The 26,380-nt window shown below is 35.4% G+C and overlaps 1 protein-coding gene across 1 annotated transcript in view; it reads left to right on the plus strand.

Moving 5' to 3' along the window:
• LOC145673415 (dehydrogenase/reductase SDR family member 7) overlaps positions 1-26,380 on the plus strand; it is a 58,653-nt gene that overhangs the window by 24,704 nt on the left and 7,569 nt on the right. The window contains exons 3-7 of the mRNA XM_081743101.1: positions 5,021-5,170; positions 9,182-9,291; positions 10,948-11,187; positions 14,550-14,669; positions 22,478-22,644. Of these exons, the coding sequence (XP_081599227.1) occupies positions 5,021-5,170; positions 9,182-9,291; positions 10,948-11,187; positions 14,550-14,669; positions 22,478-22,644 (787 nt within the window). The remainder of the gene's footprint in view (positions 1-5,020; positions 5,171-9,181; positions 9,292-10,947; positions 11,188-14,549; positions 14,670-22,477; positions 22,645-26,380) is intronic.

Genomic DNA, 26,380 nt, shown 5'->3' on the forward strand with positions numbered 1-26,380 from the left:
TGTAAAAAATAATGAGAAACTGTTTTGATATGGATTCAGCGTCCGAAGAGCAAGTTCCATCACAAACCTTATCTCTATTGCAACCGGAAGTTATATATCTATTACTTCCGGTTGTAGTTTGAATTCGCATAGTTTGGAAGTTACTGTAGTTTGGCAAATGTGAGACAACGAAACTTTTTTTTTTTTTTTTACTCAATTGCTGAAATTTTAGAGTGGTCAAAGATGACATCTTTTAAGTCCTTTAGTACTTACGTGAATGTTTCAGTAATATTTATAATAAAAATAAAACACTGGATAAGATAATAACTATCTTAGGTACGAATATAATTTGAATTTGAATACCATGGATGTATGTTGAATAATTTAGCTAAAGAAAACCCGTTGTGTTTGCATGTTTAAAAATGAAATGAAATCGTAATTTATTATTCTTTAGGCTAAAGTAGAGCTGTTCGATATGTTCAATCTATCTATATTTTTCAGATATTGGAAATAACAGTATCGAAAAATTTTACTGATCAAAATATCGGTATCTTTCAATATTACAATACTTCGATGTTTCTCGATTTGACGGTATTTTCGTATTTTTTGATGTCGATCATGTTTCGATATTTTGTCGATATCGATTTTCCATATTCAGATTCCGATATCGCGCAGACATAGGCAAAAGCAGAATTTCTCAAATTGTGATTCTTGAGCTCTGCCTTTGTGGTCCTCTAAGATTGAACGTAGTGTTAGTTCAAAAAAGAAAAAAAAGAGGAAATGAATTTGTATGTCATACTATAGTTGAGAATCTTAGAAAAATATAGAGTAAGCAAATAATTAATCATACGTTTTAATAAAGGAAAGATCATACAAATTATATTATCTTTGTTCTTCTCATCGGAAGGGAGAGTCTATTTGCGCTGCAGTAAAGTATGTTTTTTAAGTAACATATGGTATTAGGTATATTATTTTATTTTGTTGCGTGGCATCTGTAAAGCTGACTTGCCACTATTAAAGTTCCAACCCTCGTATTCGTTATTCAGGATAACCAAATCGCAGTTTTTATTGTTCCTCTTCTGTTGTTGTGTGCATTCTATTGCAAGTTATGCAGGTATAGAATTGAACATATCCACCACATCTATAGAAGCTTATTTGAGTTCACTGGCATTTACTAAAGAAGCTTCATCAGAAATGAGGTCCAAACTGTTTTTTTATGACATATTTAAATTTCCCGGTGTTGTTATATATAATCTTGATTGCCTGCTTAGATTTTTTTTTGAGTGGGTGATTTCTATCCGAGGTGTTTCGGTGAGTACAAATTTTATTAACACACCATGGTTAGTTTGTAAATATGAGTAATTGAAATTGAAGCAAAGAATGCATTTCTCTTTTTAAACAGTTGCAATGAAGTCGTGCATGTTGCGACAGAGAAGCTTCGTGAGCGGTCTTTTTTAAAGTGTAAGTTGATCATATTTAAAATTTCTTGAAGCCAAAACTTCGTTCTGTCTAGAAATTGTATTTAGCGATTTAAGAATTTGGTGGATATGTTGAAAACTAAAACCAATCCACGTTTATTAATAAAAAAATAATAATAAAATAAAACAAATAAAATAAAAAAAGAATGAAAAGCCATCAGTCAGGCAAAATATTTTAAATATTTTTCTCCGGCTGGGAATGTGTAGGCTCTTTCACGTGGAAATGCAGGAAAAATGAATTAATAAATAAATAAAGTTAACTGTTTACGAGCGTTATAGGAATATAGTAGTAAGTTGCATGCAGGTCCAGAACAATATTGTGCTTTTAAAGGATTAATTCTTTTACGGCAGTTATTAATCGAGAACCAGAAAGAAGACATTGTCTTAACACAGACGTAGTCTAGAACGTTTTGTTAATGCTAACCAGTACTCACCTATTATGTGTGTAATCAGATGAGTATATTCCCTAGTATGATTTCGGCTACGAATCCTGTTGCCTTGGACAGCCAGGCCAAGAATATAACAATCCGATTATAGTTTACAGGATCCATAATAGATGAGTTAATTAATTTGAAAAACTGTTGTTCCTTATCGGCAAGTATAGGATGCAGTTAGAGTAGTTTCTGGTGAAGTAGGCAGAGTTGAAGATACAATAGGGATGATTTGTATCTTCAGAGGAGCAACCAGGAGAAACAGCAATGCCCATCCTCCCCCATTCCAAGAGCTTGTGCGCAATTACCTCAAATTTACCATGTTTTCCCTAAAATTTTCCATTCTCTCCCCAGATTTACCTTTCACCTACCAAATTTACGTTGTTGTACCAAATTTGCTATTCTGCTCCTCAAATTTACATTTCTCCTACCAAATTTACTATTCTCCCTACATTTACCTTTCTCCTACCAAATTTACTATTCTCTTCCCAAATTTACCTTTCTCCTACCAAATTTACCATTATGTTCTCCAAATTTACGTTCTTCTATCATATTTGCTATTCTGCTCCCCAAATTTACATTTCTCTTTCCAAATGTTGCTATTCTGCTCCCCAAATTTACGTTCTCCTACCAGATTTGCTGTTCTGCTCCCCAAATTTACCTTTCTCCTGTGAAATTTACCGTTCTGTTCCCTAAATTTACTATTCTTGTTCCAAATTTACCTTTCTTCTACCAAATTTACCATTTTCTTCCCAAATTTATCTTTCTCCTACCAAATTTACTACTCTGTTCTCCAAATTTGTCATTCTCCTATTTGATTATACCATTTTTAATGAAAAATTAGGTCTCTTCCAAATAATCTCACAAAACCCGCCTGTGGGCACCTCTAAGAAGAAGCAGCGATAGTTTAATGAAACTGAGAATATAACACGATTGGATCGTGTTTGGTTCGATTCCTGTTCGGACTAGCCATTCTTATGACACGATTGGATCGTGTGTGGTTCGGTTCGTTGACTGTCCTTATTCGGAAAACATTTCACAACACCAAGTATTCAATTTTCATTTGGTTCTTACCTGTTCTCATTTTGGGATAAGTAATTCTTACAACTCCACTGGATACAACTCTTTTTCGATACGCCTGACCTATGGTGGATTTTAGTAGTTGGTGGGAGAAGGACATTCGCTACACAAATGACAACACTAAAATGAAGAGTGTGCAAACCTCCAAGTTGGATCTCGAACCAAAATAATATTCAATCGAGGTTGCGATTGCGGGTACCCACCGTCCTTGCCACGCCTGCTGGCATTAACAGAATAAATACAAGTCATCAGACAACATCCACCATTTCGGTAGTGATTGTGCAGAAATACTGTAAAGGTAAATGCACACAAAATATGCAATATGTCAATTTTATTCAATTAACACAGGTTATGTATAGTACTTACGTTTACAACATTACAACATTTTATTAGGAAATTTATTCAACATGTACTGACACTCTGTGAGCCCATATTCGTACTAATTTGGAATTTACACGAAGAAATAATTATATATGATTAACTACTTTCTTTCTTTAAAGAAGATGAAGCACTGTAAATGCCGGCTAAAATTTGTATTTCACGATGCATTATCATTTAACACACGCTATTTATTCGGATCACGCTTTACTGCGCTGTAAATTGATGGATTTAGGGGGGAGGGGGTCAGTAGAGATATTGGAGGGCAATTCTTTGGAATCTTCTTCCCATTTTTCTTTGAACGGATATTCTGCTTTCTAGGTTAGCTCCAATTTCCATTGTCCGGCTACATAGTTGACCGTGTAGTTACTTATGGTCCCACTGATTAACAATCTATAAAGTAAATTGATCTCTCGTCTTGCCTACGTTTCTTTATCATGAACACGAGTATAATTCAATATTAGATTTAGTATTCGTTTTTGAATAGCAACGTTTGCGAGAAACTGAAACAATGTGCTCTTACTTAGTTTCAGCTAAGTTAATGTGTTTTATAACATTTTCGTGGAACTTCACTATAACTTACGTAAATAATAAAATAACGTAACTTCTGTAGTTCACTCTTGCTTATGTTGACACAATTATACAAAAGATCACCAAATTTACGTTGGATATTGGTGGCAAGTTGTGTACATCTTCTCTTTTCTATGACGTCCATTTGCACACACACCCGTTTCGCGCGTTATCCTTCTGGCGTCAGTAAGATTGCGCCAGTTACGCCAGAGAAAATATTTAAAAAAAATATCTACGAGTATTTCACAACTAATATATATATCAGAAAGGATTAAATGTGTTCTTCATTAAGATAAAATAATTAAAATACTAAAAATAATAAAAGTATTTCTAGATTACTTTAGATTCTGTGGTACTATATTTTATATCATCACAACCACATCACATCCCTTTTGTTCCGTGAACAGTAAGTACAAGTCACCACTCACAGGACTGCCAACTCATAGGTAAAGATTAAACTAAAACACAGTTTGCGTTGACGTACAGTACATGAAGCCTTATTCCAATTCAGCCAAGAAAAACTGGGAAAATTAAAATGGAATGGGAGTGAGGGGGGCTACACGCTCACAAGAATTGAAAGAGAAAGAGAGAGAAAAAAGGTATCCAATTAATAGGACAGGAAAGGAAGAGGAAAGCAAATGACAGAAGAAAAGTCTACAGATGAAAGAAAATTTGAAACTGCTTTAAAAGAAAAAAAGGAGAAAAGAAGAAAAAACCTCAATCCTGATTCAGGAACGATTTTTCAGTTTTTGAATTTTGCCGAATCAATACGTACAGAGGATTTTGTGTTCTAAAGAACATAGATGATCCTAGCTTTGCATGTGTATGTGCAGCCTTATTCAAAGAAACTCTTTTTGTTAACCTGTTTCTTTTGAATAGAAAGAATGAAATCAGACAAACATAAATCTTCTTTGGCTAATTTATAAATTTATTTCAAGCTGTAGTTTTAAAATTTTGTTATTATGATTGAGACAGAACTTTAGGACTAGCTATTTTGAACAAGACTGTACATGCTATTTTTGAATTCCAAACTTTGCTAAATATGCTTTCTCATTTGCAGGAGTTAAATGCTGTAATTTTTTTTCTTTGTTTCTCTCCTAATAGGTACCTTAAAAGGAAAAGTGGTTTGGATAACAGGCGCATCCAGTGGAATCGGGGAATATCTTGCCTATGAATTAGCGAAAAATGGTGTAAAATTAGTGTTATCGGCTCGGAGAGAACAAGAGTTAGAGCGAGTAAAGAAAAAATGCTTAGGTAATGTGAAATATACGTAGAAAGCACATACTAAGTTTCAATGTGTTTATCCCAGCGAGATCATTTTGAGAACCGCTGCTGCTCACATTCTCGGTCGTTTCAGCACAAAAATCGATAACACACTGAACTACTATATTTATTGGTCCATAACTAAATTTAAATAGAACTAAATCATAGTATAAATGAATAAAAAGTACTCACCTCTGTATCCTGTTTAAATAACTTCGATTGTCTGTAGAATCTTTGTCAATAACAATTCTAGTTATACAGATTCTTGTTTACAATCATTTTAGAGTGAAGTAACCCTAGAAAGTTTAAGGGAAAATTTAGGAAAATTTAATCATCCGAAATAACAATTGTAGATGCGTTACATATCAAATGGACCGACGTTACGAAAGACGATCACATATTTTCAAACACTCGAAGAATTCTTAACATAATATAGTAACATTCCTGATAATTATAACAATATTAATAATAAATTATTTTTTACGAGCGGAACTCTATAAGTGGAGAACAGCGCAAAGTGAGGGAAGAAAGAAGTGATTTTTTAATCCTTAGAGAAAAAGTTCAGGATATAAGACAAGTACAAACGACTTCTTGAATGATTAAATTCCCTTTAAATCTTCTAAATTTACTTCACTCTTAAGATGATTTTGTAATGGAGGATGTGTGACTAGATGTGTTACTGACAACGTTTACAGAGAGAGAATCAAAATTGTATAAACTGATTTTAAACAGAGTACGTAAGTGAGTACTTTTGATTCATTTGTGCAGTAATGCATCGTATAGCGTCCGTTAGTAAATAAACCATATGTTAGCCAACAATCAATCTAGAAGTATTGTCTTTACAGTTGAAAACTGCAGGTTTTATTTCGTTTATTTAGTTCCTTTTATTTATTTATTTATTTTATTTTTAATACATGAGATCGTAGGTATGGACTTGAATTCAAACGAATCAATAATTTGAATTAAGTTCTCGGGCACGTACAATACTTTTTAAAAATTTAGTTGTCCAGTACATACCTTATTTTTTTACGTTTCCAACTTTTGATAGAAAAAACCTGTTGTATGATACTAGGGGTCCAGAAAAAAATACAAAATTATATGTCTTTCTGATGAAAACTTTCGTGATTTCCATGGTGGAACCATGCAAATTAGCATCAGGATAATTCCTGTGTACGTCCTGTTCCTTCTATGTAGTGCTGAGCCTTACATGCCAGAATGCCATGAATAATTCTAAAAATTAGTAAAATGAAAACAGAAGGATTACAAACTTAACCCCTCCTGTGAATGATCGTGCGGATGTCCATGGTGGTAGGATCATTTCTTGGCCAACATATCAGCTTTGCGTTGTGTTTAATATTAGTTGGGACTAGTAAGTATTAAGTTTAGCGTATTCATTGATTTTCATGCGTGGAGAGACCGAGGATGAAAGCTTTTTCGTCAGGAATGAAACCCGGGTCTCCCGTGTCAAAGACGCTACGCTGATTGTGTAACCAAGAGAGAGCTTGATGAAAGTTGGTGTGACTTTCGAAATGTTCTTGTTGGGACAAACATATTAACGTTAGTCATATTATATAACTTGAGTAATATTACATTATTTTGCTTCAAAAAGCAAGTAACATATTTTTTGCTTTTATATGCAATATAAGGAAGTTGGTTATGTACAGTTTAGAAAATCTTTGCCATCCACCTTGCTTTAGGAAGCCATATTCTGGCAACTGTTCGTGGGAAATTCTAACATTTTGGCTGTAAATAAAGATCTTAATTTTATTTTATTTTATTTTATTTTATTTTTTAAATCACATTTGTTTGATTTAATTCCGACTGCACATAAGAGTTCATAGCTTTTCAAAGAGAGGTGGATGGCCAGGATAAGCGAACTGTATATCCATTTAAAGAATAAACAGTTACGTTCTTTCACAGAACCTCTGTTTATAGATAGAAATGTAGGAAATATATGCGTATATTCTTTTCTTTTTCAATTTGTATGGTGATTATTTGTATCAAAACAAACAGCTGTTTTGTGTACGTAGAATTTTTTTAAAAAAGATATTTTTTTTAAAGACATATTTTTTTTCCCTTTCTCGTTAAAATAACTGCTTGAATGTATTTTGATTAATAACACAGTTTGACAGTAGCTACTTTCTCGACCACTTTTCAATGTTTTAATGGAACAGATGTCGGCCAACATAAACAGTTTCATTGTACTACTTCCCAAGTTCCGTAGTCCGAGGTGAAAGTAGTGATACAACATCATACGTTGATCAATTGGAAATGACTGCTGTTACATTTGTCTGCAACAAGGAGGTGTTAGCAGAATTCGGAGACAGAAAAACGAATATCGAGATAAAGAAACTAGATAGGACATGTAATAATGTTTCTTGCAATTGTAATAGTATCTCTTAAAAAGATTTTATGTTGATTTATAGTATAAGTATGTAAGAACCAGAGGAATTCAACATATATGTAGGGTTAAATAGTAACAACTCTGTAATCAGATCTATATGGATATCCACTTGACGAAAGTTCACGTGGTTTCTAATAAACAAATGCTAGCTAGTAGCGATACGTAATGCTGAATCACAAAGGAGTCATAAAATCAACTACATTTATTTAGAATCTCAGAGGTTCACAGCACTTTTACTTGGATCCTATTTAGTTGAGTATGTCACTAATTAGATTTGATAGGGCGTAACATGCTCTCAAACTAGGTAATAAGAACCCCACTTAAAATGCACAATTGTTTCATATTGATTATAAAACAAACACTCGCAGTTATTATTTGTTAACATAATAAAGTCAGTCTGAAGTAGCTACATTAATTTGAAACATCATCTTTCTTAAATTGCGATATATTCATATCACTAAGACATGCCCTAACAGAACATTGTTGAGAAGTAATTGTATTAGGTATAGTGCAAATATATACTGAGGGGAAGAAGAATTGAAAACTGTATTAAAGGGAGTGGTTTGTATTTCGAAACAAAGAGGTTAGTTAAATTCAGTAATGCATAGGTGCTATACAGCAAATAATATGCCAGTGATAGCAGGAGACTTACGATGTTCAATGTAATAACGTATGTGGTCACTGGAAAAATTATTTGCGTTTTTGGTAGTTTAACGATAAAAGAATCGTTATAAATAAGGTTTGAAATAAAAGACCTACAATTTAACTTCCAATTTTAATTATTAAAGAGATAAGTGAATCACTTACTTCGTTCATTGCATCTTTAAAAGTTTTCCTGTACGGTTTCAACCAATTATGCTCTGGTTTTGTTTCTTAAGGTTAAGCCAGGTTAAGCATGTCGAATCACTTCGTAATCACATTTTGCACTTTAGGTGCAAGTGTTGTAAAATTAAAATGGAACCTTCTGATAAAGTTGTTATTTATTATTATTATTATAGAGGTTTCTTTCTGGAAGAACTGAAGATTTGCCTGTTACATTAACACAGCGAGCATCCCTCTTTAACACTGCTTTTTTATTTCTTGGTGTAACTATATAGTTAACTTTGAACTCCTGCAAAACTTAATTTAAAATTTGTGATTTAAGAAATTATAGAGCATGTAACCATTATAATATACTGAAACTTAAATTCGTAGGCATTTAACGTTAACACGTTGTTTGTAGCCGCTGAACAAGAAATGAAAAAGCAGAGTCTCTCACATTGTTAGTGTACAGAGAAGAATAATTAATACTTCAGTCTGTTTCATAAAAGAATCGCCATTAATTTTTTTCTACATAAATGGCCAGTTTATCAAGAAATATTATTTCAATCCAAAAGTGCGAAATAAGTGTACAAAGTGATTCGATCTCCATGTGAGCAACTTCATGTGCTGAACCTACCTCTTTGATAATTAGATTAAAAATGGGTCAGTTTTTTGCCTTAGAGTAAATATTTCTTTCAATTTGTTTTTTATTGTTAGACTTTGTTGTAGAGATGCATGTTCCTAAGGTTGAAGTATAGTTTTTGCAGCTCACGGCTTTTTTTTTTCTTCTTCTTCAGATGTTGGAATTCTTAAATCTGAGGATGATTATCTGGTGTTACCTATGGATGTAACTGCCATAGATGAGCATCAGCAGCTTTTTCAAAGAGTTTTGAAACATTTTGGAAAGGTGAGTAAAATTTGAATTTATACAATTGTGATATTCATTTTTTTCTTTAACATCTATAGACATGACGTGGTTTTCAGTATCATAAATTATACGAAAATTTTCATTCTACCTTTAGACGTATTGCAAAAACTAACCTGTAACTTTGATTTTAAATTTAAATGTTAAAAAAAAAAAAAAAAAAAACTTATCAATTGATATGCTACCATTTTTATTTTGTATTAGTCGCACATATGTATAAATAAAAATAAAATAATTCATATACCTTGCATATATTTTTCTTTTTTCAAATAACAATCGTTTCGGAACAGTGTATTTGCAAATGTCTTTTTTTAATTAACAAGGAAGATCCTCAAACAGTGATTGATAATGGAATAAAGCTAGAATCACATAAAAGAAAATCATAGAAAATTGATTGAATGCGAAGGATTTGTACCAGTAAGTAAAAATTTAGACGTGTAATTGTTTCTTTAACGCAAAGACTGTAGTGACCACAACAACTCATGAAACCTGGATTCTATACCAATCGCCAACAATAACAACAACTAAACCATAACACAACAACAACAACAACAAAAATTAACGAAACGAAACTTAGCGGCAATCCAACAACACTGTAACCTCAGCAGATGTTTTCCGTAGAGGGCGAAAGATGACACTGGCAAATTTTCATGGATAGACGACCGGAACACACACTCACGTTCTGTTAGGTGGAGAAATTAGTCGATCGAAGTCAAGCCTCACGACTCCTTGCTATCACTATAAAAACACAAGAATAATATCAATTACAGGGTTTACCAACCCTGATTCAAGAAGTGTGATGAGAGTTTGATTACACATTGTTCGTTGCAAAATAAGACATTCATATTTAAAATTAATAGATTTGAGTAAAATAACTGCTTGAACAAGTACGAGAGCTAAAACTTCAATAGTCTTGAGTTATTTTTTTTCTTTTTTAAGTTTATTTTTTTAATTATTAAATGTGAGTTAATCATAAATTAAATCAATGAACCATATCTATTGGTTCAGTGGTCCAAAGAGCTTGTCCGTTTCAATATATAAGAGCTTTGTCTCACACAACTACCACAAGAGCAACCCAACCTTTGTTAAGACCATGGTTGGTGGATGTTGCCAGATGTCCGATGTAGTTTGGGAGAAGAAAAAACAACAAAGACAAAAAGAAAGGAAAACAAATGAGAAATGAAGACATAATGCTATTCCTTTTTGTGATAAATTTAATAACAGAAATCTGGATAAAAGGGAACGTTTGGCAACTTCTTCTCTTTCTACCCGAGGGTTGCCTGTTGTTTTCTTAGATTTATAACCGGTTGACAAGGAACAGAGCCTTGTGGGTGTTTTGCTCTGAAACCTTATATACGCTAAGAAGTGTAGTACAGTCTGATTTCGTGACTACGCTAGAACTCTCACAACAGGATATAACAGGACAAGACTAATGATGTAGTAGAGTGATAGACTGCATAACGGCTCTTTCTTCTTTTCTCTCTCTCTCTCTCTCTCTCTCTCTCTCTAACGATAATCAAAGTCTTTGACAGTATTTTGTATAAAACACAACACAATATAAATTTGTAATTACCTTATTCTCTTACCTAGTCTTACTTGTAAAAAATACGATTGCTAAAACAACTTGATGTTTTGCAGCTAGATATTCTGGTGAATAACGCAGGTCGCTCTCAGCGTGCGCTGTGGGAGCATATTGAACTCGATGTTGACCGCCAGATGTTTGAATTGAATGTGTTCGCCGTGGTCTCTCTATCACGAATTGTTGTTCGTTATTTTCAAGAACAAGGAGAAGGCCATGTGGTTGTTACTTCAAGTCTTGCCGGTGTCGTTGGCGTGCCGTTCTCTGGAACTTACACTGCAGCGAAACATGCTATTCATGTGAGTATTTTTAAAAGTCTAATATAGTTTCAGAAATAGTATGAAATAAATCAAATAGTAAAGAAGGGTATTTTCAACATACTGAGTAGTTTCAAATGATGAGAACAAACTTTAGACAGTTATTCATTGGGACAAGTGAAATTGCTTTCATGGAATTAACTTTAAGGGGAAGAATGAATTATTATAAAATGATTAGTGTTGTGTGCACGTAGGAGGAAACGGGAGAACCTCGAGAAAAGCAAGGACACGATGTTGTCCCGTCACAAACTTACGTGGTCGGGGATTGAACCAGGGACCTTTCGCACCAGAAGTGAGAGCTCTGCCACTGAGCCACCGTATCCCGTAAGTTTCCCATTAGAAGTATAACAAAAGACACATATTTACAATTAAGAAGAATCATTAACTTCCTAAACGCCTAAATGGTGCAGAAATTTTACGACTCTAAGCCTGTTTGTGATGATTTTTTTTTTTTTTCATTTTTCAAGTCTTGAACGTTTGATGAAGTGTCTTGGAAATCTTCAAACCATGTGCACAATAGACAGCTTCCTTCAATAAATTAAAGGATTACTTAGTGATATACAGCGTGTTTATAGATAAATGGCGCGGTTTTAAAAAATGTTAATAAATCTATTTATTACTTTACACGGGTAAAATCTATACGGTAAGCAGCGGCAACTGTCTAAGTTTCTCATGCGCTACCTGATGTTTGCTTGTCATGCTTAGTGCGGGGCTGCAGCGTGTTTCCAAGATGGCGTCGCAACAGGAAAAGGTTTTCTGTGTGCTCCGTTTTGAAGTGTCCACGTCTGTAATTACAGTGCAGTGTGAGTTTCATTCATGGTTTAGGTCAGACCCATCATACAAGAATAACATAAATAGATGATACCGACAGTTCGTAGAACAAAGATAAAGCATCAGCGTGATTCTCCAAAAGTGAACGTTTTCTGTTCGGTGTCTTGCGAGAAAGTGCACGGCCTATTTTTCTTCGAATAAAATACTGTGACTCATTTCTAGACATGTTGGAAACCTGGTTGTTACCCCAGCTGAACACCAATTATGATGATTACATTTTGCAGTTTGACGGTGTTCCGCCCCAGTTTCACAGGAATGTACAAGAGCTTCTTAATCATGTTCTTCACCACCGCTGGATTGGACGTGCTGCATTAGAAGACAACAACCTTCTTCCCTGGCCACCACGTTCGTCGGATTTAACACCATGCGATTTCTTTCTTTGGGGGTTTGTTAAAGACAGAGTTTGTGTACCACCAATGCCCGTGTCTCTTGAGGAAGTTTGTGATCGGATAACGCATGCACTGCAAACCATCACGGCTGACGATCTTCACCGAGTATGAAAAGAATTTGATTACCATGTAGATGTGTGTCGTGTGACCAAGGCTACACATATTGAAGGATTGAGATTAATGCATCAGAAACTTGGACAGTTGCCGCTACTTATGTTGTAAGGTTTGCCCATATAAAGTAATAAATAAATTCATTAGTAATTTTTAGTGCCACACCATTCATTTATAAACACGCTATAATATCATATAATATCATAGGGGGCACGGTAGTTGAGTGGTAGACTCTGGTGTGAGGAGTCAGTGGTTCGATCCCAGGCCGAGTGAGTTTGTAGTAGACATCATCATGAGTTCATGGTTATTTTCTGGGTTCTCAGGTTTCATCCCCCATTATCATTGCACCGATTATTTTTCGTATAATCATTAGCTTTTATTAGTTATCCGTTTCCTTTAGTCTAAAACTTATAATTGTGTAAAATCAGAAATTTCATTTCATTTCTGTAGAATCATATTCGTTGGAATTAATTCCACAAGCATCACATAACACTTTTTGTGACTATTCATGTTTCTGTATATTTCTGCCTGTTTCTCACCTCTCTCCGAAAGGTATAAATACCTTATTTAATTCATAGTAATGTCCACATAGTAATGAGCGCTTTGCCCACATTACGTTCATAATTCACTCATACTGTATTGGCATTTGTGTGTCTTTTGTTCCATTCGTACCCAGTTGTGCCTTTCGCAAAACATATCTGAAATGCTTTGTTTCTTGAAATTGTATTGCTTTGAGGTTTAACTCCCAGCTGAGCCCGAGTCAAGATATTTAAGTAGAGAGTGTCATAAAATATATTTAGATACAGGCACAGGCAGAAATGTACTTAATGAATCTATCACAGTAATGGCAACTTTTTTTCTCTATTTAATACGAAAGTGGGAATGTAGCAGGAAATTCTGAAATATACAAATGGAGGGTTAGCACATATGTAAATATTACCTGTAAGGAGTTGGATGAACACATATCCCATCAGGATATAGCAGCAGGAAAATGAGTACATGAATCATTCGTTTCATACGTGTTTCACCTCGAAGCACAACTTTACAAACCATTACACATCTAATTACAATTATGTGGAAAGCTCAGAAACACACATACAGTGACATCCAGAGTCCTTTGAAGTAGTATCTCAAAGAATCCACTAGATGTCAGGATCATGCCAGAGTAACGTGACGCTAGATAGCAGTGGTGGTGAGGAGACATGTAGTTAACACAGAAGAGGCACCACAATGTGTATGTAACAGTCGTGCATTAGGGATGTTATCCGATTTGAACAGCGTGCGTATGTAAAAATTGCCAACTATGAACGCACTGTACTGTTCGTACTTTCCTGCAATGACACTTGCATGAACTATTCGGGAGAAACACCCTGAACGTCTACACTATGCATTTATCCTTCATGATAACGCCATAGCTCATACGGCAACGTGTGTGCAGATCTTTCTGCGCGATGGAGGTGGAAAGTACTCAAGCATCCACCATATTCGCTAGACCTATCACCTTGCGATTTCGACCTCGTACCAGAATTACGGTGCCATTGCGTAGGTTTGGAGCACGTGAGGACATTACCAGAGCAGTAAGCCGTGAAATCAGAAGATCCGCTTAAAGAGAGGCCACTGGCACTCGGCGCCTATCACTCCTTACCAGTGTATGGTAGATTCTCTTTGGGAAACTACTTCGAAGAACTCCAGATGCCTTTGGTATGTGTTTCTGGGTTTGGTAATTGAACTTGGTTTGTAGTGTTGTAATTCGAGATAAAATATGTACGAAACGAGTGATAGGTTGTACTCATTTTTCTCATGTTATATCTTGCTATGAATATATATGTTCATGTAAATTCCTAAATGTAACATTTATGTATGTACTAACCTTCATTTGCGTATTTCATAATTCTTACTTCGTTTCCACTTTCGTAATAATAATAATAACAATAAAAATGGCCATGACTTTTGCGGTAACTCTTGTGTGTATGTAGTATTTGGTTAACTTGTTTCTTAATTTCCTTTTTTAAGGGTTATTTTGAAGGACTAAGATCGGAGAAACTAGGTAGCAATTTAAACATCACCTTATTATGTCCGGGGCCTGTCTTCAGTAATTTCCTTTCGGAATCATTCACTGGGAAAGCTGGCGAGGTGAGTATCTAAGATTTGAATCAGCTATTTACATATTGTAGTATAAGCATTGATTAACATATTTACGTACTCATTCCAGTGTTTTTAATGATCGTGTTAGAAGTAACGGTCACAGAACAGTCATCGATTACATAAGCCATGCAACATGGTATTCATGATAGTCTGTGAGAAAATTTCTTTTGAGTTTAAACATTCCACGATTATTTACCGGAGCTAAAGGAGATGGTGATGATGAGATGGATGATAATTATGGAATGACGAAAGTGGAAAGAAACGGGAAAACTCGGAGCAAGTCCTCGCACACGGTGTTTATCTACCACAAAGCTCACTTGACGGGAGTTGGGATTAAATCTGTGAGAAACTGTGGTGACATTCTAAAATATCTACAACACAACAAATAGGTGAACCAGTGGCTATTATTGTACCGAACAAAGGACATTCTATCCATTAAAACAGTTCATGCGGAAATATTTCCTAAGCAAATCCTGTGTAACCGATTCTCAAAAAGTGACGGAATATCTATCATTTTTCTCTTTTTAAAACGAACAGTGAACTTAATCGTTATCTCTATGGTTTAAGAAACCTTACGGTTTGTCGCTATACAAATGAACACTTCATTCCTGGCCTTATTTGTGTCAAATATTTCTGACTCAGATCTTTCCCGTATTTGACAGAAAAAAAAAACTTAATCTTTATATATTAACCGTAATCTTAATCCGTAATAAAAATGTCAGTTATTTCTCCTCACCTCATGAAATTCCCCAAAATTATAGATTGTTTTGTTGATTAGTATTATATATATACTTATTAATATAAAATAAGTATATATATATATATAAAATTTTAAAATATGAAAATCAAGGGATATAATAATGTAAAAGCAACCTACGCATAGTAACAATTTAAACAGCGCCGAGATATCCTTTGTGCATTTGAAATGCGTTTTATTTTAAAAGTCAGAGAAAGATTGAAAATAATTGGCTTATATTATAAACAGTGATGCTTTCCTAAGAGATGGCTTCACCAATGACTATATTGTTATTAACGTAGATAATTTCTGCTATGAGGGGGAATTTGAAGTAGTTGCAATTTTATTTCCTAACGCGAAAACAATTGTGGTATCAATTTATCGAACACCAGATACGGATGTCAATGTCTTTCTTGCACGCTGGGAAGACCTTACTAACTACTTGAGTAAGCGTGATAAATATAACATATTATATCTGGGGGATGTAAATATCAATGTTTTAGTTAATACTCCTACCAAGAATTATTTTTCTGATATACTTAGATCATATAACTTTTATTTTCTAAATGATCAGCCAACAAGAAAGGAAGCTTGTTTAGATAACATTATTACAAATGTATATAGAAATGATTTATCGTGTGGTGTAGTACAGTGCTCATTGTCAGATCACGATGGCCTATATGTGTTATACCCCTTTGTCAAACACAATAATACTAGGGTGGTGACCAAGAGTTTTCGAGTACTTAGTTTAGATAACATCTGTAGTTTAAGACATAAATTAAAAGAAATTGACTGGCAGCAAATATTCTTCAGATGTAAAAATGTAGTAGAAGCGTGTGAATTTTTTATGTATAATTTAACACGATGCCTAAACGAATGTTGTCCAAGAAAATTTAAACGCTATAACTTATCTACAAACAAATTACAGCAAAATGTTAGTAACTGGTACACTCCGCAACTAGCAGAGCTTCGTAAGGTTGTCATTGCTTGGTACAATAGGGCTAAATCGGGCTGCCCTGTGGGAAAAGAAAAATACATCAGAGCTAAAAGACACTACAGAAAGGAAATAAGTGCGGCAAAAATTAAGGCAAACGACAATTTTATTGTAAACCATACAAATAAATGTAAAGCAGGGTGGACAATTATAAACAGGGAAATAGGGGTACGAAAAGAAAATGATTTAATATCCCCTGACACTTTTAATGAATTCTTTGTAAGTAGTGCTAAGTATGTAAATGGTAATACAAGCAATATCTCTAAGTCCACAGAAAACGGTGTTATAGACTTTAAAAGTATTCTAAGTTCATATAGAAATCATACTAGTAACTTGACATTTAAATGGACAAACGTAACACCTGAAGCAATTTTGTCAGTGGTTCGTAATTTAGGACATCTGGTAGCGAGGATTATTATGGGTTTACTAATAGTATAATTAAAAACATTATAGACGTAATAGTGGAACCCCTTACACACTTAATTAATTGGATACTAGTAGAAGGAGTGTTCCCAGATTGTCTTAAGATTGCGGTTACTATTCCCATACATAAAAAAGGGGACAAAAACTGTCCCAGCAACTATAGACCAATATCTCTCGTACCAATTGTATCAAAAATTATTGAACATTGCATGAAAGAACAACTAACTCTGTACTTTGAAAATAACAAACTCATTAACTGTGCACAATATGGGTTTCGGAAAGGTATGTCCACAATTAAAGCTGTTGAAAAAGTTGTATCTGAGATAATTGATGCCTTTGAAAACAGTTCATTCGCTTGCGCAACATTATTAGATTTAAGTAAGGCTTTTGATACTGTTTCACATGAAATATTGATTAGAAATTACAGTATTATGGGATCAGAGGAACTGAGCTCCTATTGATCAGGTCTTATCTTGAAAGTAGAAAACAAGTTGTGTGTGTACAAAATAAACAGTCAAACGTACTTGATATATTAACAGGAGTGCCACAGGGAAGTGTCATTGGACCTTTTCTATTTCTGGTATATATTAACGATTTACCTGACTACGTATTAGAAACCACTGTTATGTATGCCGATGACACTACATTTATAACGAAAGATAATAATATCAACGCAATACACACAAAAAATAATAAAGCAATAGATAAATCTACTGTTTGGCTGTTCCACAATAAATTACATTTGAATCATAATAAAACAGAGAAGTTATACTTTCATCTCAGCAGCTCCACAACTGATACAAAAGAATGCTCCTCAGTTAATCTATTAGGGATATACTTAGATACGAAATTAAACTGGAATGTGCATACTATGCAACTTTGTAAAAAATTATCAAGGGCAGTATATGTGTTACGTAAATTAAAAATATCTGTAAGTAAAACTATTAATCACTGCATATTATGCTTTCTTTCACTCTCATCTTTCGTATGGCATACTATTATGGGGTAATTCTTCCGGGGCACAAACAGTACAAGGTCTGTATGATAAGTAATGAGACTCGCCGCGCCGCGGCGCGCGTGTCGCTGGAGCGGGTTTGTCGGTGATGGAGGATGTAGGGGGGGGTCCGAGCAAAGCAACGCACCGCGCGTCAGTTGGCTCCGAGCCTTAGTGGAGCGCGGACAAGCCTTGGACAAAGCCCTTTTGAACATTCTTGTCACGGCGGAAAATCAACAAACATGGAGGGTTCCATCGAACAGCGTTATGCGATCAAATTTTGCGTTCGCCTGGGGAAAACGGCTACTCAGACGCTTTCTCTCATCACGGAGGCCTACAAAGAGGAAGCCCTATCCAAAGCCCAGGTGTTTCGTTGGCACAGTGCGTTCCGGAACGGCCGGGAAAGCGTTGAGGATCTGGAGAGGGCTGGACGCCCGACAACAGTGACTACGGACGAAACTGTGGCAAAAGTGAGGGATCTCCTGAACTCAGACCGTCGATTATCGTTGAGATTGATTGCTGATGAACTCGATATGAACCACACAACAGTGCACAAGATTGTGACGGAACAATTGGGAATGAGAAAAATCTGTGCGAAACTGGTGCCGCGAGTGTTGACTGACGAACAAAAGCAACGACGTGTTGATTGTTGTCAGGAAATGTTGAACCTCATGAACAGTGACCCTAACTTTGAAGATGACGTCATAACAGGTGACGAGTCGTGGGTGTTCCAGTACGACCCTGAAACGAAACGTCAAAGCGCGGAGTGGCACACTCCTGCGTCCCCGCGCCCCAAGAAGGCCAGAATGTCGAAGTCAAAGGTGAAAACAATGTTGATTGTTTTTTTTGACAATGTGGGGGTGGTCCACAAGGAGTTTGTACCCCAAGGACAAGCCGTCAACGCCGCCTTCTACAAACAAGTCCTTGAGAGACTGCACAGGAGCGTCAATCGGAAAAGACCGGCGATCGCTAGCCGGTGGAAGTTGCATCACGACAATGCCCCTGCCCACACCGCCTTCTTAGTGACCTCCTTTTTGACCCGGATTGGGGTGGAAGTCCTTCCACAACCACCCTACAGCCCAGATGTGAGCCCGGCCGACTTCTTCCTCTTCCCGAAGCTGAAGCCACGCTTGAAAGGAACCCGTTTTGCAGACGTCACAGCCATCCAAGCAGCCGTGACCACATTTCTAAAGGACATGCCGGCTGCTGACTTCCAGGGGGCGTTTGCAGCGTGGAAACATCGATTGCAGAAGTGCATCGACGCAAGAGGAGAGTACTTCGAAAGCTTTTAAGTCCCTGTACAGATCAGATCAATAAAACAATGTTTCCAGACCTGGTCTCATTACTTATCATACAAACCCTGTATTTAAGTGGCAAAAAAGAGCGATAAGAACGATAACAGGAATTCCAGAGAGAGAATCTTGCAGACATTTTTTTAAAGATTTTGGAATAATGACCATCCCATCCTTGTACATATTATCGTGCCTTATGTATATCAAAGAAAACTGTACAAATTATGTTACTCGAAGTAGTGTTCACTCACACAATACAAGGCGCAAAAATGAAATAAATATTCCCCATGTGCGGCTGTGCAAAACTCAAAATAGTTATAAATATATAGGGATGAAATTGTATAATCTGTTGCCACTCAGAGTGAGAGAAATGGAGATAAAAAATTTTAAATGTTTTTGTAAAAAGTGGCTCTTAGAAAAGTGTATATATAGTATTTCAGAATTTCAGGAAGAAATTTCAGGATTAGAATAGAAAAGTAGTACTAGGTAAAATATAAAATATTGTATTGATTAATTAAAATTGTAAATATTACATGTACGCAAACTTAAATTTTGACGTTGTCTATTACAACATCATGTTGTTTAACGACAATAAATTATTCTTATTCTTATTCTTATTTTTAAAATTTTGAAGTTAGCGATATAAATAATCATCGTTAGACACAGGCTTCGGAGTAATCGATGTGAATTTATGTCGATAGAATCAAAGTGTTCGAATTCCCGCTATCCCGTTCGAATTCAAGCGAATCAGAACTATTGCAAACAACGTTGTATGACTGCTTTGTATTATCGTCCCATTTTTAACCTCTACTCACAAAAGTTTATCTCCAATAGACTTCGTAATCAGAACTCTGTGCTCTGCGTGAACTCCTCATACAGATAACTTGCCCTCTCCAATTTAGACATCTTGATCTTATCAGTTCGATGTTCGGTGATCTGTAGCCATTGCATGGTTCACACTGATCTTGAAAATCAGGTAAATTAATATTGCTTCAAAATATGTCGAGAGTTAGAGAAGTCTGCTATGTTTCACAAAAAAGTCAGGGAAATTGTAATCAGATGTTGGAAATATTCAAAAAGTTCCTATCACTCAAGGGATGTTAACCAACACAAGCGCTAGTCACAGAACACATCAAGAACACCGCAAAGAATCAGAAAGATGGTGTAAAGATGACTGTCTTTAGAAATAAAGAAGCTTAAAGAGCATCAAATAATGTTAAAACTTAGGCTTTGAAAAAATAAATAAATAAATAAATAAATAAATAGAAAGTTCAAATGCTACAGAAGAAAGAAAAAAAGTTAGGTTTATTGGTTGTAGATAATAAACGAAATCTTTCAGATTAACATCCCACGATTATGCCCTTTAGCCTAAGGGAGTAGATGATGATGGAAGAATTGGTGAAATGAGAGGTGGGAGGAAACTCTAGGACACGATGCTGTCCACCACAAAGTTATATGGCCTGGGATCGAACCAGGGACCCCACAGCTAGAGGTACGCTTTACCCTAGCCCCCTATATAATGAAAGAGAGAGGTCAAAATATGATATATTACTTTTACAAGTGTAGCCAGACTGTCGAGATATTTGATATTCCTAATATATAATTATTGTTTAACATTGGAATTTTATTGTATTCCAAATGCGGGAAGTTTGACTCGTAAGTATTAAAAGTAAGAAAGTAAGCTAAAGTCATTACATTTCAGAAGTAAGAATTGGCCAGCTATGGGAATGATGGAAGCCGATTAAAAGGAGATATTTTTCTAAACTTAACCATAAATGATAATATTTACCTTGTCGCGGATTGTGAAAGTTTATTTACTCAGTTGTGGAAATTCAGGGAAATCATTATAAGAAGCTCAATGTGAACTACGCATTGTCAGTTCTTCAATGTATCATTTCCTCTGTTCACTCATTTATCAAAAGTGCTTTCGAAGACCTTTGATTGAATCAAGAGTCAAATTCTGTATTCATCAACGGTCAGAATTATACTTCGTAAAGAACAATAATATTGTAAACTTCATGTCTGTTGAATCGAATATTTTGATAGAATCTGATTCTATGAAGAGGATTTTCTGCTGACCATCCCCACTTGATTAATGATTAGCGCGTTCGTCTTTGGTTCATGTGGTCCTGACTTCAGTGCCCGGGCGAAAAGCATAATGTAGATCCATGTCTCATGTCGATGCTAGAAAGGGTCACTAATCTTTAAGAAACAAAGAAACTTGTCTTCAGTATTTAGTCGGCGGTACTATAGTTATCAGCAAAAATACATCTCAGTTTTTCAAATGTTCTTTTGTCTTTATCCTGGAATGTGGAAATATCGTTATCTTGGCTACAAAAGGAGTCGGAACCGTTATAACATACTTGGGTAATTCAGTTTTTATGGACTTGTTTGTTTGTTAAAGTTTAATGTGTCTTTTCAGCACCGAAGCTATATGAGGCGTGGATCTACAATTTAAAGTGAAATCAAAACCATTGTAATGCATTTAAGTTTTTAATGCTCTTCTACTCGGAAATCGAATCAGAGAGTACGTCTACCTAGGTCGCATGCGGTAGCCAGTAGACCAGCGAGGAAGACTCTTGGATATAAGATTAGTGTAACGGAAAAGGGCCTATTCTATTAGGGTGATCTATCGTGATGATCTATGCACCTGTCAGGTGCATTAGATACACGATGTCTATGTAGAAATACTAGTCTCATCGTTGATAATCACGGTGTTATATAAGGATATCGAGGAAAATAATTAGCCGAACTTTCAGTTTTAAAAAAAAAGCGCAATTCACTGTGTCTTAGTGAAAACGCAACACAATCAAATACATGAATTCACTCCGACGTTAGTAGCAGTTCAAAAATTATGAGGTCTCGGGAAGGATTGCTTCTCCCAATATATCATATGTTCTTTGCATTTATCACTTTATGGAATTGTAATCGGTATTATCGTACGCCTCTTACCTTCTAAACGAAAAGCTAATTTTTATTCGAGTTATTTATATGGAGTTTAACATCTGAAACTAAAAGACTGAAATGCACGTAGCTTTCCTAATGCTTACAGAAATCATTGTTCTATGTAATATCAGGACGATTGAGTATAAATTTATATAATGTAGTCAGTTCTTTAGGACCTTTTCTTGTGTAAATTATGATTATTGTAAATAATAATTAACTTGCAATGTTTTTTTCATGTTTTCGTGCTATCTTAGATTTTATTTATATTATTTAGGTATTTCCATTTTCTGTAATTAACTTTAAAAAATCAACATAAAATCCACAATATAATTGATTTGGTCTATTATAATCGGTAGTGAAGTGTTATATTCTTTACTTATCTACTTGTTTTGCTTTCTCCATATTTTATAGAAATTTGGTCAGTCCGTAACTCCATTAGATCGAAGAATGTCAACGGAGAGATGTGCCTTCTTGTGTGGAATAGCAATTGCCAATACCTTAAACGAAGCATGGATGGGATTGTTTCCAATCATTCCGATTTGCTATGTACATCGTTATTTCCCAAATGCAGCGAAGAAGTAAGTGTAACCAATCAACATGAAAAGCTTGCACACCATATTATTCAACATCATAGAATTTTATGAACAATTATTTATTTATAAACTAGCAGAAATGTGTTCTTCGCACCGGAAGCGAAAAAATGGAGATATCTGAAATATATACAAAACTAGCAAATGTTCTCACGTATTTACTGCTGGCAGTATTTTCATTCCTCCTCCTGGGTCATTCATATTGAGTTCGTCTGAACTTGAAATCTCCAAATGCGAATATCTCGTATGGGCATCTTCTGAACCACCATCGCCCCTTTTCTTCGGTGTCAAGTACTTAAAGACCTTGTCAGTCACAGTTCGATGCACAGTTTTCTCATACACTTCTGGAAACTCTCATTTATTGTGAATCGGCTATTGAATCGCATTTTCTTGTTAACGAGTTCCGCAAGATCGTCCGTCTGAACACTAGGCCTTCCGCTACACTCATGGGCATGAACATATGAACGCTTTTTCTGAAATTCTGGACCATTGCCTGACTTCCCCTTCACTCATTACTGTCGATCTGTAAATGTCACACAATTCCCGATAGATATCAGTTGTATTCTGTTCTTTGGCGTTCAGAAATCGTATGATCAACCTCACTTCACATTTGGCGGGATTTGTATTACGGCAGGCATTTCAACTTACTGCTACTAGCGCGTACGCAGTTTTACTCGGACGATTCTATTTCTGTTGAAGCACAGCTTACTGGGACGTGCTTCTGGGCATGCTCAACTTCAGTGTTGCCAGCCCCGCGTAAAAAAAAAATTATCATCCCTAACTTAACATTCTCGTCGTAATTTTTTGTCATAGGAAAGCAATGGAAGTCTTCTCGATCGTTGACTTCTCTGCTCTTAAGCTGAGTGTAAAGCTTGACTTGCCAATAGATGGCAGCACGTTTCCGCTCTTTCTAACGTATTCACAACAATCAATCAAATTTCACAGAACGATATGGAAAGTTTGGTTAAAGATAGTTGAATATGTAGTTAGAGAACAATTCGTTCTATTTTTAATTGTATTTTTTATTGTTGGGGGTATTTGATTTTTCTCTTCACCAACACGCTTATGGTGAAACTTTCTCAACAATGAAAGAAACACAATGTCGGAAAACTACACGGATTATATCTGGTTATTGATTCAGTTGTTTTATGGCAAAGTTTCGAAATCCATCCGTTGATCTTGACTGAATTATGGTAAATGTTGCTCGCTACGGGAATACATTACAAATGTAGGGGGAACATGCTGCCATCTGTTGTTTGCAGCTACTTTAAATTCGCCTTAAATCCATCATGTAATGGATCAGCCTATTTCAGGTGTGATATCTTTGTTGTGTGCCTCGTTAATAATCAACATTCATACCAAAGGCGCATTGAAAGCAAGTGATTATGCAAAGAACATCTATACCCATAAAGATATTTTGCAAATTATAATGCGTACTAATTATTGCAAACGAAGACACCTTTTAAAAAGTGCAAGTAATCCCAAACCCTTGCTCTATTTTCCATATTCTGGCAGAGATTCATGTAGCAACAAATCTGGCTGAATTGAATTGACGCGGTATAGGATGTATGCGGGGCTTTTGTTCTTTAGAGTTTCTCGATCTTTAGGAGTCCATGTAACTGTATATAAGTTTTCTCATGCAACCTCCTTGAAGCCCAGGTAACTATTAAGGAGGAAAAAAAAAATGGGAAGGAAAAGGAGTGGGTGTACAGAGATACTATGGGGTGGAAGGTAACAGTCAACTTTTCCACACTATTTTCCAAGATGAGATTGGGGGCAGCAGTTGCTAAAAGAAAGGATGAAAAAATTCTGCAGTTGAAATTGCTTCCTCCCAAGGGAAGCATGCCTACATTTTTTTGGGGAGCAATGGTGCTCAAGAAAGAAAAAAGAATAAAAAAACAAAAAGGGGAGAAAGAGTGCAATTGGTATAGTCTACCTTTCCTACCAGTTTTCTTCCTTTTTTGGCGCTTGTATTTTCCTTCCTGACGAAAGTAGGAGAAAACGGGAGAATCCAGAGAAAATCCCATTCCCCTTTATAACACGAAGATGATGATATTCTTCTCTCCTTATAGTTTATTCTAGCTTGTTAGCACTCCTAGGGAGAGTGGAAGGGGCAGACTAAAGAGAGGAAGGCGATTTCCAAATTTGTACTAAAAAGGAACAGAAAAGGAAGAAAAATTGACTCTCTCTTCCTTCCGTGATCAGCAAATATTTAAATAAATACAGATATTTCCCGTTGACTTAAAGAAGAGGTGAAAGGTGTGATTGGGTTCTGTTGTCTCCTCCCTTTTTGCATCTTGCATGGTCACTTTCAAACTTTCTCCTATAGTTACCTTGTTTAAATGCAGTTTTTTTTTTTTTTACATTTCTTTTTAAAAGTCTAAGTTACTGGTGTTATTTATTAGTAAATACATTCCTCTTACCGCTTTTATGATTTTCAGCTGAAAAAAAAAGATTCTTTTAATATAAGAGGTGGATAATGGAGTATTTTTGTAAAAAAATGGTTCAAAGAGCTATACTCCTCTAGTGTGGTATGTATATCAGATTTCAGAACCATCCCTACTTTCACAGGGTGCGGGGGAGAGAGAAAGAGAAAATGGGCTCCAGAAAGGAAATAGGGGGACAAATCCCATTTAAAAAAAGAAAAAAGTTTCCGACGTCGCTTGCTTCAATGAGCATGAATCATATATCGTATTATAAACGTATTATAAATCTTCGATCCATTCTACGTATTTTGCTTGTTGTTTTATGTCTCTAAAACAATTAGGGAATGAACTACTGATATTTGGAAATAGCTCTATCAATATTGTATTTCGTTGAAAAAGTTGTTTAGGCTTCCAAGGGAATTACATGTCGGAACGGGCTTGGATTCCTAAAGGTTAATCCGCAAAGTTAGACGCCCATTCGGGGAAATTCTTAAAGCTGTCTTGTATGTGGGACAATTGTGATTTTAAAAATGTCACGATACTAATAAGTTTATGTTAGTAAGATATTACGAAAGTAATGTTATTTCGCGGCTTATTTAAGCATTTATTTTCATAATTACGAAATGCAATTCATTCTACCAGAAACTATTTCTGAGTTGTTCTTCTTTCAAAGCCTTACTCTGTAAATAAACTTAAAAAATTATTTTAAATACCAGGAGATTTGAGACCCTATGGTTTGTCACACAACAACAGCAAATGTATCTCCTTCCTGGCTACAATATTTCCATTAAGTCGGATCCAGTACTTTGTTGGCATCACAATCGTCTGGACAGACGCAGCACAACTTGTCGCAGGACGTCAGCACGTCATGTGTGAAGCAGTTGGTAAGCCTGTGGGGGCACTGAAACAATGATGCTGTCCATTTGATGCAGAAAAATTTCTCCACTCTAAGATTTATTATTATTATTATTATTATTATTATTATTATTATTATTATTATTATTATTATTATTTCGGAGCATGTTGTCCAGTGAATGCCGTATATCAACAACATTATAACTCGTATATTGTGTATTATTTCACTACACACTGCATATGAGATGAAAGAAAAACATTGATCACATATGAGTTAGAAAATGGTTGAAATACACTGAAAATATCAACTCTTGGAAGAACTGAAGGAAAATAAGTTTGTAAATCTTTGTCTCCATTCATGGTCCTACTTCAAATTTCCCATCATTCTAACATCTCTTTCCTTCTTCCTTCTTCACAAGAGAAGATCTTGCTTATCACACTGA

Source organism: Thermobia domestica, chromosome 16 (genome assembly GCF_964235325.1).
Source record: "Thermobia domestica chromosome 16, izTheDome1.hap1.1, whole genome shotgun sequence".
Lineage (NCBI taxonomy): Eukaryota > Metazoa > Arthropoda > Insecta > Zygentoma > Lepismatidae > Thermobia > Thermobia domestica.